Source organism: Peromyscus leucopus, chromosome 1, assembly GCF_004664715.2.
Source record: "Peromyscus leucopus breed LL Stock chromosome 1, UCI_PerLeu_2.1, whole genome shotgun sequence".
Classification (NCBI taxonomy): Eukaryota; Metazoa; Chordata; class Mammalia; order Rodentia; family Cricetidae; genus Peromyscus; species Peromyscus leucopus.
In genome coordinates, this window is record NC_051063.1 from 76,502,989 (window position 1) to 76,519,216 (window position 16,228).

At 46.0% G+C, this 16,228-nt stretch overlaps 1 protein-coding gene across 1 annotated transcript in view; it reads right to left on the reverse strand.

Annotated features, from left to right (window-relative positions):
• Positions 1-9,121: 9,121 nt before the first annotated feature.
• Positions 9,122-16,228, reverse strand: part of LOC114704404 (integrin alpha-M) — a 49,091-nt gene continuing 41,984 nt past the window's right edge. The window contains exons 17-30 of the mRNA XM_028885647.2: positions 15,749-15,903; positions 15,525-15,656; positions 15,294-15,367; positions 14,937-15,078; positions 14,725-14,847; positions 14,102-14,181; positions 12,779-12,862; positions 12,447-12,522; positions 11,268-11,375; positions 11,038-11,121; positions 10,828-10,941; positions 10,644-10,745; positions 10,298-10,408; positions 9,122-9,402 (exon numbers count right to left, since the gene is read on the reverse strand). Coding sequence (XP_028741480.1) covers positions 9,328-9,402; positions 10,298-10,408; positions 10,644-10,745; positions 10,828-10,941; positions 11,038-11,121; positions 11,268-11,375; positions 12,447-12,522; positions 12,779-12,862; positions 14,102-14,181; positions 14,725-14,847; positions 14,937-15,078; positions 15,294-15,367; positions 15,525-15,656; positions 15,749-15,903 — 1,460 coding nt within the window. The 3' untranslated portion in view covers positions 9,122-9,327. The remainder of the gene's footprint in view (positions 9,403-10,297; positions 10,409-10,643; positions 10,746-10,827; positions 10,942-11,037; positions 11,122-11,267; positions 11,376-12,446; positions 12,523-12,778; positions 12,863-14,101; positions 14,182-14,724; positions 14,848-14,936; positions 15,079-15,293; positions 15,368-15,524; positions 15,657-15,748; positions 15,904-16,228) is intronic.

Here is a 16,228-nt window from a genome sequence, read left to right on the forward strand (position 1 = left end):
GATTTCACTTAGTGGTGAAAACGTTCTGCTGGGGCGTTGTCTCCCACATTGTTTGGTGATTCCATTTAGGTAGTTCTCACATATGTAGATATTGTAGGAAGTGTCTACACTTGTAGGTTTCCATGTGGCACCTCAGACAGCTCTTAATGTTAGCTGTCCCTCACCCATGTTCCTTCCCTTCCCCCCCACCCATGTAATCCTTTCATTCCAGTGACTTCATAATAACCTATTCTGTGTTCCCTTCCTTGGGAGATCTCACCTCCCCTAGCCCTTACGAAGTACCTAACCTCTGTGGTTATATGAATTGTAGCATGCATAGCAAAGACTTAAAGGCTAACATTCATTTTATTTTATAAAAAAGAAAACTAACAATATTTGTCTTTTGGGGTCTGAGTTACCTCATTCGGGATAATTTTTTTTCTAGCTCCATCCATGAACCAACAAATTACACAATTTCATTTTTTAACAGCTGACTAGTATTCAATTGTGAAAACGTACCTCATTTTCATTATCCATTTATCAGTTGATAAACGCCTAGGCTGTTTTCAGCTTCTGACTATTCTGAATAAAGCAGCAATGAACATGAATAAGCAAGTATCTCTACAGTAAGATGTAGAATCCTTTGAGTATATGCCCCAGAGTGGTATAGCTGAGTCTCTAGGTAGATCTAGTCCCAGATCCTGAGGAAGCCCCATGCTGATTTCCCTAGTGGATGCACAAGTTCCCACCAGCATGGAGGAGTGTCCCTTCCCTGCATCTCCACCAGCATGGAGGAGTGTCCCTTCCCTGCATCTCCACCAGCATGGAGGAGTGTCCCTTCCCTGCATCTCCATCAGCACGAACTGTCGTTCACTTTATTGATCTTGCCCATTCTGACTGGGATAAGATGAAATCTCGAAGTAGTTTTTAATTTGCACTTCCCTGGTGTGAAGGACGTTGAAAATTTCTCTAGATGTTTCTCAGGCATTTGTGTTTTATCTTTTGAGAATTCTCTTCTTAGTCTGCTTTCCGTTTTTAAATTGGATTATTTGTTTTCTTGATATAATTTTTTAGTTATTCATATATTTTAGACACTGCCTTCTGTCAGATGTATAACTGTAAAAGAACTTTTCCAGTTCTGTGGCCAGCCACTTTGCCCGAATGGTGGTGTCCTTTGCCATTCCAAAGCTTTTAAGTTTCATGAGGTCCCATTAATTGTTGATCTTAGGGCCTATGCTATCAGTATCCTGTTGAGAAAATCTTCTCCTGTGCCAATGAACACAAGCTTGTCCCCCCCCCCCTTCTATCAGATTCAGGGTATCCACTCTGTTCCTTGGTCCACTTGGAGTCTTGTGCAGGGTGATAAATATGGGTCTACTTACATTCTTCCACACATAACCATTCAGTTTGACCAAGCGCCATTTGTTGAAAATGCTATCTTTTCTCCAATTATGGCTTCTTTGTTTAAAAAAAATTAATGAGTTCACAGATGTGTAGCTTACATCTGGTTCTTCAATTCCATTGATCAACATATCTGTTTTTATGCAAATCCCATGCTGTTTTTATTACTATAGCTCTGTAGTCCAACTTGAAATTGGAGATGGTGATACCTCCAGCAGCTCTTTTATTATTCAGGATTGCTGTAACTATCCTGAGAATTTGTTTTTCTTTTTCTTTTTATTTTTGTTTTTCTACATGAAACTGAAAATTGTCCTTTCAATTTCTGTGAAGAATTGTGTTGGGATTTTGATGGGGATTGCACTGAATCTATAGATTGCTTTTGGTGGGGTGGCCATTGTCACACTATTAACTCTACCAGTCCATGAGCCTGGGAGAGCCTCCCACCTTCTGGTATCTTCTTTAATCTCTTTCTTCAATGTCTTAACATTTTTATTATACAAGCCTTTCACTTACTTGGTTAGAGTTACCCCAAGGTTTTTTGTTTGTTTGTTTGTTTGTTTTGTTTTGTTTTTTAAGGCTATTGTGAAAGGTACTACTTTCCTGATTTCTTTTTCAGTCTATTTTTCATTTGTATATAGAAGGGCTATTGAGTATTGTGTGTTAATTTTGTGTCCAGCTACTTTGCTGAAAGTATTATCAGCTAGAGAAGTTTCCTGGTAGAGTTTTTTGGATCTTTTATGTATAAAACCATATCATCTGCAAATAAGATACTTGATTTCTTCCTCTCCTATTTACATCCCCTTGATCTCCTTCAGATGTCTTATTGTTCTAGCTAATACTTCAAGTACTATACTGAATAGGTATGGAGAGAGTGGACAACATTGTCTTCTTCCTTATTTTAGTAGAAATGCTTTGAGTTTTTCTCCATTTAAGTGGATGTTGGCTGTGGGCTTCCTGTAAATTGCCCTTGTTGAGCTGAAGTATGTTCCTTGTGTCCCTAGTCTTGCCAGAACTTTTATCATGAAGGGGTGTTGGATTTTATTAAAGGCCTTTTCTGCATCCAGTGAGATGATCATGTGGTTTTTGCCTTTCAGTGTGTTTAGGTGGTGGATTTATGTATGCTGAACCATCCCTGAATCTCTGAGATGAAACCTACTTGATTATGGTGGACATGATCATCCTTTTGACATGTTCTTGGATTCAGGTCTGTTTGAGGGACCCCTAGCAGTGGAATCAGGATCTATTCCTGGTGCATGAGCTGGTTTTCTGGAGCCCATTCCCTGTGGTGGGACGACTTGCTCAGCCTTGATGCAGCAGGGAGGTGTTTGGTCCTATCTCAACTAAGTGCACCAGGCTTTGCTGACTCCCCATGGGAGCCCTTGCCCTTTTGGAGGAGGGGATGGTGGGTGGGTTGGGAGTGAAGCTGGAGGGAGTGGGAGGAGAGATGGGAGGAGGATCTGTGGTTGATATGTAGAATGAGTGGAAATTTTTCTTAAAAAAAAAAAAAAAAAAAAAGAATTTTTGCAGCCAGGCAGTGGTGGCACACACCTTTGATCCCAGCACTCAGGAGGCAGAGGCAGGCAGATCTCTGTGAGTTCAAGGCCACCTGGTCTACAAAGTGAGTTCCAGGGCAGCACCCCCCCCAAAAAAAAAAGAAAAATCTGTGGGGTTGGGGATTTAGCTCAGTGGGCCCTGGGTTTGGTCCTCAGCTCCAGAAAAAAAAAAGAGAGAGAGAAAAACCTGTGTTCATAGGGATATTGGTCTATAATTTCCTTTTTGTCGGGCCTTTGTGCAGTTTTGGTATCAGGGCAATAATGATTTTGTAAAAATAGTTAGGAAATGTTCTTGAAGCTTTGCAGACTAATCTGCATAGCATTGCCATTAACTCTCCCTTGAAATCTGGTAGAATCTTGCACTGGATCCATCTGGCCCTGGGGTATTTTTTTTAATTGGGAGATTTTAATCACAGCTTATATTTTATATGTGTTTAAATTGCTTAATTGATCTTGAACTAACTTTGGTAGATTGTATACATCGAGAACTTCATATATTTCTTTTAGATTTTCCAAGTTGGTGGGATACCAGTTTTTAAAGTATGTCCTTATGATGTGCCAGATTTCCTCCTCCACATCTGTTGTAATGCCTCCTTTTATCCCTAGTTTTATGGATGTGCATCTTCCCTCTGCATCTTTTGGTTAATTTGGTGAAAGGTCTGTTAGTCTTGTTTATTTTCTCAAAGAACTAACTCTTTGTTTCCTTGATTCTTTGTATTTTTTTGTTTCCATTTACCAATATCAGCCCTGAGTTTGATTATATTTCAAATCAAAACACAAGATTTTGTGTTTTTTCTTTTCGTTATTCTAGAGCTTTCAGGTGCATTCTTATGTTACTAATATGATGGTCAGATACAAGGCACCATTTTATTTCAATTTTTTAATATCTGTTGAGACTTGTTTTATGTCCTAATATGTGGTCAAAGTAAGATGGGCCTGCCATGTGACTTGGTCTTTTTCCCTCGCAGTTTTTAATAGTCTTCCTTTGTTCTATATGTGTGGTGTTTTATTATGCGTCATGGGGTTATTTTTTCTGGTCCTAATTGGTATTCCATAGCCTTCTTGTGCCTTGACGGACACTCCCTCTTTAGGTTGGGAAAATGTTCTCCTACAATTTTCTCTTAGAAAAATATTCTGTGTCTTTGACGTGGGTTTCTCCTCTTTCCTCTATCTCTCTTAGGTGTAGATTTGGTCTTTTCATAGTGTCCCAGATTTCCTGGATGTTTTGTGCCTGAATATTTTTCGATTTAATATTTTTTAAATGAGGTGTCCATTTTTTCTTCCTTGTCTTAAATACCTGATATTCTCTCTTCCATGTTTTGTACTCTGTTGGTGAGACTTCCCTCTGAGGTTTTTGTTTGACGTTTTGATTTCCAGCTTTATTTCAGTTTGGGTTTTGTATAGTGATTCTGTTTCTTTGTCAAATTATACTTTCTTATCGTGGCATGTTTTCATTGTTTCATTCAACTGTTTGTGTTTTCACACACTTCATTAAGATATTCACTCACATCCTCTTAAGGTCCTTGAACAAACACATAGTTGCTACTTTAAGTGACTGCAGTTTGCTCCGAGTTTCTTCCTCAGGATCCTCAGTGGAGGTCCTCGGGAGGGGAGGGAGCCAAAACAAGTGAGCAGGGTCCCACGCTAAGTGACAGTTAAGTGTTACAACTCCACTTTAAAAGCTGGGGACAGGAGCAGGGACATCACCTGGTTTGCATTAAGAGACATGCTCCTATCATAAAGCTCCTAGTATGTTCAGCAAGGGAGCCTTCTAGCAGGGATTTATATCAGGGTTCCAGCTAAAGATAAGTCAGGCATCTGGTTTTAGAGACAGGCATCTTGTTTAGAGACAGCTTTCATATAAGGCCAGTCCACCAGGCCCAGGGACATCCTCCAGATAAAGGCAGGTAGAGAGCAGGAAGCTCTGTTGGGGAGGGAGCAGGTTTCCATGTTGTGGAGCTCAGAGAAAGCTGCCAGGCTATAGGAGACTGTGACCTCTACCCGCCAGCAAAAATCTCCCAGCAGTTGCCTTGTGCTTCAGCTAAATTGCTTTCCTCGGGACCTACTACAGTAGGATCACAGGCTTCTGGAGGAGGAGTATTGTCTTGGATGTTCATGTTTGTGTTTTTGCGCTGGGCATCTGGAGTTAGGAGGTTTGAAGTGTTTCTTGGTGTATACCTGGTCTCATCTTTGTTGTGTGGGTCTTCTGTTCTTTGGTCGCTGTTGCCCAGTTTGGATCCTAAGCAGGTGTGGTGGCTGTGGGTTGGTGGGTGACACAAAGGGATGGGGCTGGGATAGGAAGAGAGACTGAGAGGGACAGTGGTAGAGAGTTAGGGAGACCATGGGTCCACTCCAGGTGGCGGCATCTCAAGAATCAAGGTGTGGTGGGAGGAGGGCTCATACAGGCAGACTGCGGTAGGACTACATGTTTGTGGGATGATCTTTTCATACACTGTGCAGATACGGCTCTGCAAAGGCACCTTCTGGTGGGTTTAATAAAGAGCTGAATGGCCAATAGCTAGGCAAGAGAGGACAGGAGAGACTTCTGGAGAGAGGAAGTCAGGGAAGAATCTGAGGCACATGGGAGACATGTCACCAGCGAGACATGGAGCAAGTTGGATGATGATATGGAGGAGAGATAATGAACCATGTGGCAGAATGTAGATTGATATAAACAGGTTAATTTAAGTTGTAAGAGCTAGTTGGGAACAAGCCTAAGGCCAAACATTCATAATTAATGAGAAGTCTCTGTGTCATTATTTGGGGACTAGTGGTCCAAACAAAGTCCGACAATATAAGAGTGAGTCTGGAGACAGCAATGAATGAACTAGAAGACCTGGGTCTGCACCAAAGAACTCTCCCTCTTTTTAAGAAGCCACCAGGATTCCACTGAGGAACTCTACCCTGATGACCTTATCTAATGCTAATCACCTTCCAAAGGCCCCACATCAGGATGCCATAGCAAGACTGTTTCCATCTCTTAGTATCTGGCAAGTCAACTAATGAAGACACACTCAAAGTATACACCAACCACAACTTTCTTCGCCTCCCTATCTCCCCAGGAAGAAGTAAGCCCCTCCCTTCCGACCACATCTGGAACAGGTGAAACAGGTACCCAGCCCATGACTTTCTTTTTGTATCTCAATGAACATTATAAAATTCATATTTTTCTGTTGCTGGAGAGCTTCTCTCCAGGTTCCACCAAGCCCCACAGTCCCACAATCCACTTATAAAATAATCACTCAGACGCTTATAATACTTATAAACTGTATGACCATGGCAGGCTTCTTGCTAACTGTTCTTATATCTTAAATTAATCCATTTCTATAAATCTATACCTTGCCACATGGTTTGTGGCTTACTGGCGTCTTTACATGTTGCTTGTCCTGGCAGTGTCTGGTCATGTCTCTCCTCCTTCTTCCTGTTTCCCCAATTCTCCTCCTCTTTGTCCCGCCTATACTTCCTGCCTGGTCACTGGCCATCAGTGTTTTATTTATATAGAGTGACATCACAGCATTTTTCTTTTATACCAAAAAAAAATTTCAGCCAATTTGGACAAGATGGCTTGCATTCACAGCTGCAACTACTTGGGAGGATGAGGCAGGAGCCATAAATGAAATTTAAACATTAATAAATAGGAAGTGGCAACCACTTACTTAGCCAGCATAGTGTAAAATCAGAGAGGATGCTTTCGAGACTAAGGCTGAGGTCACTGCATTCACAAAGGTACAGGAGATGGGAACTGGGGTTCCCCTTGAGGATGGAGAGCCATCTAGAAGTGGCCATCAAACTTTCCTGTGTGCGTTCTTGCTAGACAGTGCTGGCAATGCCTCAGCCATATCTCCACAGGTCTCTTCGGAGCTGTGCCCTTCCTTTAGGCTTCCAACTGGCAGCGCCTCTAGCTCCAGCCACCAGATTCTACTCGACTCACATTCATTGCAGACCAGAAGAGTCAAGGGGTTAACACTCTGTGTGTGTGTGTGTGTGTGTGTGTGTGTGTGTCTGTGTGTGTGTGTGTGTCTGTGTGTGTGTGTCTGTGTGTGTGTGTGTGTGTGTGTGTGTGTGTGTGTGTGTGTGTGACAATCCTTTTCTACACTATGAATATGTATGACTCTCGTTGGTTAATAAAAAGCTGACAGGCCAGTAGCTGGGCAGGAAGTTAGGCAAGAAAGCCAAACTGAGAATGATGGGAAGGAGAAGGGTGGAGTCAGGAGATGCCAGCCAGCCACTGAGGAAGCAAGACATATAGAACATGAGGGGACAAGCCACCAACCATGTGGCAAAGCATAGATAAGAAATATGAATTCATTTAAATGTAAGAGCTTGCTAGTAATAAGCCTGAGCTGCCAGCTCATAATTTATAATTAATATAAGCCTCTGAGTGGTAATTTGGGAAGCAACTGCCAAGTGTAATTGGGCATATGGGACAGAAAGCTCCACCTCCAGTTGTGTGTGTGTGTGTGTGTGTGTGTGTGTGTGTGTGTGTGTGTGTGTATTATATATCCTCAATTGATAACCATATGGAAAATGATGCATGCACAGCTCCTTCTGCCCCTGGATGATACTCAGGTGTGTGTTATTCACTATCTCCCAGGAGAATCACAGGGCATGCCCATTGGTTGACATCTGCCTTCCATTCCCCAGGTAATTCCCTCCAGCTGGAGGTATTTTGTGGGATGCCTCTCTCACTTGAATTCTTCGGGGAGTGGTACTGAGGATAAAGTCTAGGGCCTTGTGCATGATCAGCAAGTGCTCAACCACTAAGCTATAGCCCCATTTCTGTCCATTTATTTTGTTAAGAAAGGTCTTGGTAAGTTACTTGGGCTGGCCTTGAACTCACTCTGTAGCCCAGGCTAACTTTGAACCCACAATCTTGTTGCTGCTGCTTTTCTGAGTAGAAAGGATTGTTAAGTGTGCACCACCAGACTCATATTCCTCTCTAATTTTTTGTTTTGTTTTGTTTTGTTTTTCAAGACAGGGTTTCTCTGTGTAACAGCTCTGGCTGTCCTGGAACTCGCTTTGTAGACCAGGCTGGCCTCAAACTCACAGAAATCTGCCTGCCTCTGCCTCCCAAGTGCTGGGATTAAAGGCATATGCCACCACATCCCAGCTCCTCTAAAATTTTTATCTTGGGATCCCTTCAAATAGAAAGCAACTGTCTATAAATATATCAATAAATTATTCTTCTACATTTGTAAAAATTAGATATATACAATTTATTAATTCAGCATTGTTTGTAATAGCAAGAGGTTGGAGATGATATATCCAGAGGAAACGGATTAAATACATTACAATATAGTCATCCAGGGGAGCACTCCGCAGCTACGGCATTTTATATATTATAAAATTGTTTGAGCATATTAATAAAAAGACAAGATGCATAATAGTAAAAACTTATGTCACCAGTTGTTTAAAACTGTGTGTGTGTGAGTGTGAGTGTGTGCACACATACCTACAACCTTTCTGAAGTAGATGCCAACCATGAAGCTTTGAATGCCCCTAAGGAGGGAGTCTTTTCACCATACACTTTTCAGGTTTGTTTTGCTTTGCCTTGGCTTTCAGTGTTACAAGATGAGCCCAAGGCCTTGCAAATACCAGACAAGTGCTCTGTCATGAGATGCACCCCAGCCTTTCACCACACATTCTTGAGTGTCTTTTGATTTTTTTGTACCGTGGACAGGTTAATCAATTAAAATATTTAAATTAATAATGAATGACTAAGTAGTGGCAGATTTCTCAGATTTCCTGGGAATGGAGTTATAGGTGGTTGTGTGGGGGCTGGGAATTGAACCCAGGTCTTCTGCAAGAGCAACCAGTGCTCTTAACTACTGAGCCATCTCTCCAGTCCTGGGAGACTTCTCATTCTTTGTCGGACATTTTTGTTGGGTCACCCATTCTCTATTCCATGTCCAGCTTCTCTTGTATTCTCGGTACCTAGACAAGTCTGCAGCTCATCCATGAAAGGAAATATTACTTCCTTCAGAGAAGACAGCCACAGCTTTTCACTATGCTTACCCACAAGGGTCCTGTCACCTTGCCCAGCAAAGGGTCCAGTACTGTCTTCCCTCACACAGTAGGAAACCCAAGAGACTCCTTTCCCTCCAAGAGGATGCTTTCAAGGCATTGCTCTCTCTCTCTCTCTCTCTCTCTCTCTCTCTCTCTCTCTCTCTCTCTCTCTCTCTCTCTTTCTCTCTCTCTCTCTCTTTCACACACACACACACACACACACACACACACACACACACACACACACACACACACACCAAGCCATTCCTGTATAAGACATCACTGCAACAGTCTTCTAGAGGACATGTCTGTCCATCAGCCTCGGGACCTGGGTGTTGATCCGACCAGACCTGCTTGCTGGGGAGGTCACTCCATGGAGAAAGAGCCATTACTGCGGTGGGGGCGCTTCCTGGGGAGCAGCTTCACTCATCATGTCCTTGTATTGCCGCTTGAAGAAGCCCAGCTGTCAGGGTAAAGACAGAGGATAAGGCTACACGATCCACGGCTGCAGGTCAACATCAGACAGGACAGGAGAGAGACAGACAACAAAGAGTGACAGAGCAGAGAATAGACAGGACCTGGGGAGAGTCAGGCAGGGGAGGAACAGCATCCGTGCTGGGGCCAGGAAAGAGCTATGAGACACCAGGAGAATCCCTCCTTACATAGTGGTCACTGTAAGCCAGGGGCCATCCCAGCCGCTCTACAAAGTTCACTTTCTTTGTAACATGGCCGTTAATAGTATCGTTTTGCAACGGAAGAAACTGAGCTGTTGCGAGCCTCCGACTGGCCCTAAGTCAAACAGCTAGCAGCAATACTGAGAGTCAACCCGATAATGGAGCTGCTGAGGAGCGGGGAGTATGGTGATATTTTATTTGTGCTGAGATGTGATTTTATTTGTATGTTAATAAATAAAAGTGCCTCGGGGTCAGAGCTAATAGCAAGCCATTTATCAGAAGTCTGGCAGTGGTAGCGCACGCCCTTAATCCTGATCACATGACAGGCAGATCAAGGATACAGCCAGCATGGAGACACACGCCTTTAATCTCAATACCAACCATAGAAGACCTGGAGGTCTTTATGGACAGGCAGTGACGAGGAGGTCATGTGGTTGGGTTTACAAACAATGAGAAGGCAGAACAGAAAGTCAATAAAAAGACAGACACACAGGAAGTAGGTCTCTTTCTCAGGGGAAGGACAGTAGCAGCAGTGGGTGGTAAGATGGCGGTCTTGGTCTCAGCTCTCAGCTACTGCTCTGACCTCTTGGACTTTTAACTCTGCATTTGGCTCTGTGTTTCTTATTTAATAAGACCATTACATCTACAGGGGAGGGGACAGGAAGAGACCAAATCAAGGAGTACCTTGTAGAGGACAGCAGTGATAATGGCCAGGAGCACCAGCCCCCCAATGGAGCTGCCCACAATCAGTGGTACAGGGTTGTGAACTTCATACGGCTCCACTTTGGTCTCCATCTAGGGGAGGAAGAAGAGAAAGGAGATACAGCAGGGAAAATATACCCCAAACTTCTGGAGAGTTCCCTGAACTCAAGGGCTACCCCCTCCCTACAATCCACAGCACCAACTTCAGGCCTCACTTCTCTTCCCACCTGCTTCTCTCACCAAGATAGAGATGAGATCTACCTTCCAGCCTCCCGCTCCCTCCAGCATCCCCACCGCTACCCAACCCCACCAGGCCTGAGATGGGTACCTTGGACTTCACAAACATCTCCTGCCCTGGAAGAAGGGCAAACACAGAATCATTAAACAGGATCTCAGCGGTGCTCACAAGCAGGAGGTGGTCATGTGAAGTCTGTGGAGAGAGCAGAATGGGAGCCAGGCCTGGGCTCTGGACCATTAGAGCTATACCCAGAGAGCCTCAAAACACAACATACCTTGATATACCAGTCAAATGACAGTTTGCCCTTGAGGGTGACATTGAACATTTCCTGAGTGTTGAAGGATGGGAGGTCACACTGGATTCTCTTACAGACTGCAACAGAGCAGTTCTAGACGAGAGAGCCAAAGAGACAGATTAAATAAGACTAGGACGGACCATGATGCCTGTGCATGTGGCCTCGAGGTGGAGTCCACCACGTCCTTACCAGCACTGGGGTCTTCTCAAGCTCATCCCGGAACTGGGAGCGAGAGGGGGGTCTCTGCTCAGTGTGACAGGCACTTGAGAGATTCTGGGGAAAGACAGACACCAAGAAGAGAGAAGTGAGGACTCTGGTCCCAGCCAGAAGGGCAACAGCCTGGGCCCAAGGGACAGTCGGAAAAGGCGGGAAACAGATCTTCGGAAAAACCTGGACTTTGGGGACCCAGCTGGACTCACCTGGGAGAAGATGACCTGGGGCTGATCCCATATGGTCACCTTGTTGAGCTGGACAGGGATCCAGAAGACCACACTGATGGGGGGGCTCCTCTGGCCCAGGTTGTTGAACTACGTCAGAAAGGGAGTGGTGAGGACTGTAGCCTTGTGGCGCGGCTAGCCCTCAGCTAGCCAAGGCTAGCCCTCAGCATTGGCTCCTCACTTCCTGCAGCCCAGGATCACTGAATAAGGCCTCAGTGTCTTGCGCTTCAGGGAAATGGGAGCATGAAAACAGACAGCACACACACACTTGAGCCAGACTGGCCCGTCTTAAGTTCTAGCCCTGCCACCTGCCAGTTGTGAGAATTTAGACATAGTTCATGTCTCTCTGACTTAGTTTCTCCATCTGTAAACAAAGGACAGCAAGAGTGTTCAGGGTCCTGATAGAGGGTGGGGGGGGGTGCACGTGTGTGCATCTGTGTGTGAGTGCATATGTGTGTGAGTGTGCTGTGGGATGGTCTGTATGTCAAATGTGTTGCTGATTGGTCAATAAATAAAACACTGATTGGCCAGTAGCCAGACAGGAAGTATAGGCAGGACTAACAGAGAGGAGAGAATTGAGAGAACAGGAAGGCAGAGGGAGTCACTGCCAGCTACCGCCATGACAAGCAGCATGTAAAGATGCTGGTAAGCCATGAGCCACATGGCAAGGTATAGATTTATGGAAATGGATTAATTTAAGCTATAAGAACAGTTAGCAAGAAGCCTGCCATGGCCATACAGTTTGTAAGCAATATAAGTCTCTGTGTTTACTTGGTCTGAGCGGCTGTGGGATTGGCGGGTGACAGAGATTTGTCCTGACTGTGGGCAAGGCAGAAAAACTCTAGCTACATGAGTGTGTATGTACATGCATGTGTGTGAGTATGTATGCATGTGCATCTGTGTATGTGTGTATATATGCATATTTGTATGTGCATGTGCATCTATGTGTGAGTGCATGTATAGTATGTGTATGTGTGCAAGTTTGTGTGTGTGTGTATGTGTGTATGTGTGTGCATATATTGGGGTGTGGAGCAAACTTAGAACTATGCCTGACACACAGGAAGCACAGTATTCATGATTCCTACAACTGCTTCCTGCCTTCTCTTCATATCAGTTTCCCTCCCAGCATCCCTCAGGACCCAGGCTTCTCCTGCTCCTCACCTGGTACTGATGTTGTATGACCTGACTGGTCATCTCTGCAGCCGTGAAGTTGAGATATTTGGTAGAACTCTCATCACTAAAAGAAAAAGGAGTAGCCAGTGGGTTACAGAACATGAAGGTGTCCTGCTTGAACTTAACACACAGAGAATAGGGAGGTGACAGTGTAGCCCTTGGGGTCAATGTCTGTCAGACACTGTGTGGGTTTGGGCACACACACACATCACTCTCCACGCAGGCACATGTGCATACACACAACACAAGGCAGCTCATGAACACAAGCACAAAGCTGGCTGTGTGCAGCCTGACGGATGGGGGGAGAGCGGGAGAGTCACCTTGTGACCACCACGTAGATGGCATACTTCACAGGCAGTGCCAGCTGAAACTCCGTTTTGTGGGTCCTGGACATGTTGTTCTCACTGAAAGGAAAGCAGGTCCTTAGCCAGCTCTAAGAACTGAGAATGAGCCTCTCCATCTCCCCTTCCCTCACACTCTGATCCATCTGTCTCCATGTCTATTATCCCCACATCCTTAGCCCCCCACTTCTCTCCACCTCTGTTTTGCCAGGCCCTACTTTTTCCAGCAGCAGCTACAGCAGCCTTCTGGCTGCTCCCTTCCCCAGCCCTCGCCTCACCCTCCTGAAGAGTGACCTTTCTAATATGCAAGTAAACACAGCCATGTTTCTCCTACAGTCTAAACTGCAAACTCCCCGTCAGCACCCCTCAGTCATCCGGTGCCACAGCCGTACCCCATTCCCACCAACTCTCTACGTCCTGCACCATACGCTGAAGCTATTCTTTTCCTTTTCCTTTTTCTACAGTGTGCGTGTGTGTGTGTGCGTGTGTGCGTGTGCGCGTGTGTGCGTGTGCGTGTGCGTGTGCGTGTGTGTGTGTGTGTGTGTGTGTGTGTGTGTGTGTGTGTGTGTGTTTGGGTGTACACACCACCGCGAACACTCGGAGGTCAGAAAATGACAACTGACAGGAGTTGCTCACTCCTTCGCCCTGTGGCTTCCAGAGACTGAACCTGGGGCGTCAGGCTCTGGCGGGCTCACCAGGTGTGCCCCTCAGCAGTCTCTGTTTGTATTCGTCGTAGGTGGTGGGTGGGTCATACACACCACAGCACGTTACAGGGCAGAGGACAGTCCGTAGAGTCCGCCCTCTCCTTCCAGCTTTATAGAGGTTGCGGAGGTGGAACACAGGTCATCAGGCTTCACCGACTGACCCATCTCACGGGCCCTGCGTAAGCTCTTCTGGAACATGCCCAGACACCTCCAAGGCCCAGGTTTGGCCTGGCGCATGCTTCCTTCTACCTTGATGCCTTTGCTTGGCTTCCTCGCAACCTGGATATGTTTTCTTCAGGAACCTTCTCAGAACACTGGGCGCCCCCGCCACGACCACCCCCTGATCGTTTACTTTATACTGTGTTGTAATCACCTTGCCTATCTGTGCCACTGAACGTCCGTGAGGACAGCAACCACCGCAGTCTTATCCGCCACTGTCCCCCCAACACTTGAGACATTGCCCGGCGGGCATGGGTGGGTGCTCAGTGTTTGTTACATGAATAGGTCATCAAAACAGAGAACCAGTAGAGAGAAGAAAACGATTCCTCCTGGCTGGGCCTCAGAAGGAAGGGTGGCCATGGAATGTGGGAACAGGTACCTGGTCACATTGGCCTTGAGGAGCAGTTTGTTCCCCAGGGGAGCATCAGAGTCCACATCAAATGTGATAGTCAGGGTGACCTAGAGTTGGAGAACCGAGGCAGTGATTTAAAATAGTGAAGATCTCAAAAAAAAAAAAAGAAAGAAAGAAAAAACAGCACAATTGTTCACTAACCACTAAAGGGATAAACCAAAACATGATTTGCCCACATAATAAAATAATGTTCAGAAATAAAAAGACAAGAACTGACAGGCAAGTGATCCTTGAAAATGTGATGCTCATTGAAAGAAGCCAATCACAGAGGACCATGCTGTTTGCGTCTATGGATGGGAGACATCAGGAGAGGCGAATCCACAGAGACGGTCGATTAGGAGCCCCCAGGGGCTATTAGCAAGGTCTCAGATTGATCAGAGTGAGAGATGCAAAACTCTGAGGATACTCAAAAGCCCCTGAAGTGTACACAATGGCTAAGTTTATGGGATGTTTTTAGGCCTCAGTAAAGCTCGTTTGTAGAAAGGGGCCACCTCTTTCTCAGAACAGAGAGGCATGACAGGAGGAAGAGGGCCCCCTAAGACACCGGCACACAGCTGCTGCACAGGAGGCCAGCAGGGGCTGGGGCTCACCTCGGAGTTAGCAGGGAAGATGGGGTGGTTTATACTCCAGGTGGTACTCTTCAGAGCCCGGTATCCTTCAGTGGAAGAGATGGGCTCAGAGTTCACCCGCCAAGACTTCTGGGTAAGCGGATTCTGGAACCAAGACAGGCAAATGTACTGTCAACTGCCAGCCATAGGGGGTGAGGGAAGCAGAGCCCAGATACTGAAGAGGAGTTGGCGACCTTGTTCACTGACACCTTCCGGTAAGACAAGCCAGATGGGTAGTAGATGGTAGCCCGGGTCCCGTAGGAGTCTTCACCGTCATTTCTCACAGTCACACTCACGTTGAAGTCCCGAGGGTCTCCCACCACCAGGGTGTCCTGGCTGTGACAATAACAAGACCATGAGGTATCCAGGGCATCCCTGCAGCAAGTCTGCTTTGATGAGGAAAGGCTGCAGGTCCTTAAACAGGAACGTGACCAGAGCAGGCACTAGGATCCTTGTGGCACACAAATATCTCCGAGGAAGGCTGGGCTCCCTCGGAGACCAGGAACACATTGGTTCAGGTTTGAGCGAAGCAATCACAGAAAGAAACTCACCCCATGAAACTCATGGTGATGCTGAGATCATCCTGGCAAATGCTGTCATTACCACAATTCTTCTCAAAGGGAAGCTGGGAACGGAACGTGACCCAAAGGAAAGGAATGGGAAAGATTCAGTGGAGCAATAAGATACAATGTTTAAATGAAATTCCATAAAATAAAAGTGCTTCGGCAAGCTCCTTCTGTTCTAGTCTCTGCTCCCCGCAAGGCCCCAACTCCAGGACTCACCATAGCTGTGAAGAACCTCTGAGCATCTACAGCCAGAACTGGCCGGAGGTCCCTAGAGGTGCGCAAGGGCTCCCCGATCAGTGTATAGTTGAGGCGCAGGAAGATGGGATTCGCTGACTCCTCCACGCAGTTCTAAGAGAGAGTGGGAATTTGGGAATCTGTCTTCTTCAGCTTCCCAAGGCCACTCCATCCTCAGCCGGGAGTTCTACCATTTGCCTGCTCACCGGTAACTGCAGCTTCAGGGTTTCACATTTCTGTGTCAATCCAAAGACCCGGGTGCTCCTGCGTGTGTTGTTCTTGGTCTCCTCAAAGATGGCTCGGACAAGTGTGCTGCCAGGGTCTAAAGCCAGGTCGTAAGTGACAGTGCTCTGGATATCTCCTGAAAGGGGAGGGGTTAGTGGTGAGAAAGCAGGCAGGGGTCTGTGACCGCAGCTCGGCTCCCAGATGTGTGATGATCCACAGAGCATATGGCCTCTCTGGGGCTCAATTCACGACTTTCAAAGTTAGAATAGTAATTAATAATGCCTCTCGAGTGGTGACAAAGGAGAAATGAGGACCGCCCACCAAGCAAGTCCTCCAAAAGTGGTGCCTAGGGGGTGGGAATTTCGCCCACCGGTAGAGCGAGCTTGCCCAGCAAATGCAAGGCCCTGGGTAAGCTCCAGAAAAGAAGAAGAAGAAGAAGGAGGAGGAGGAGGAGGAGGAGG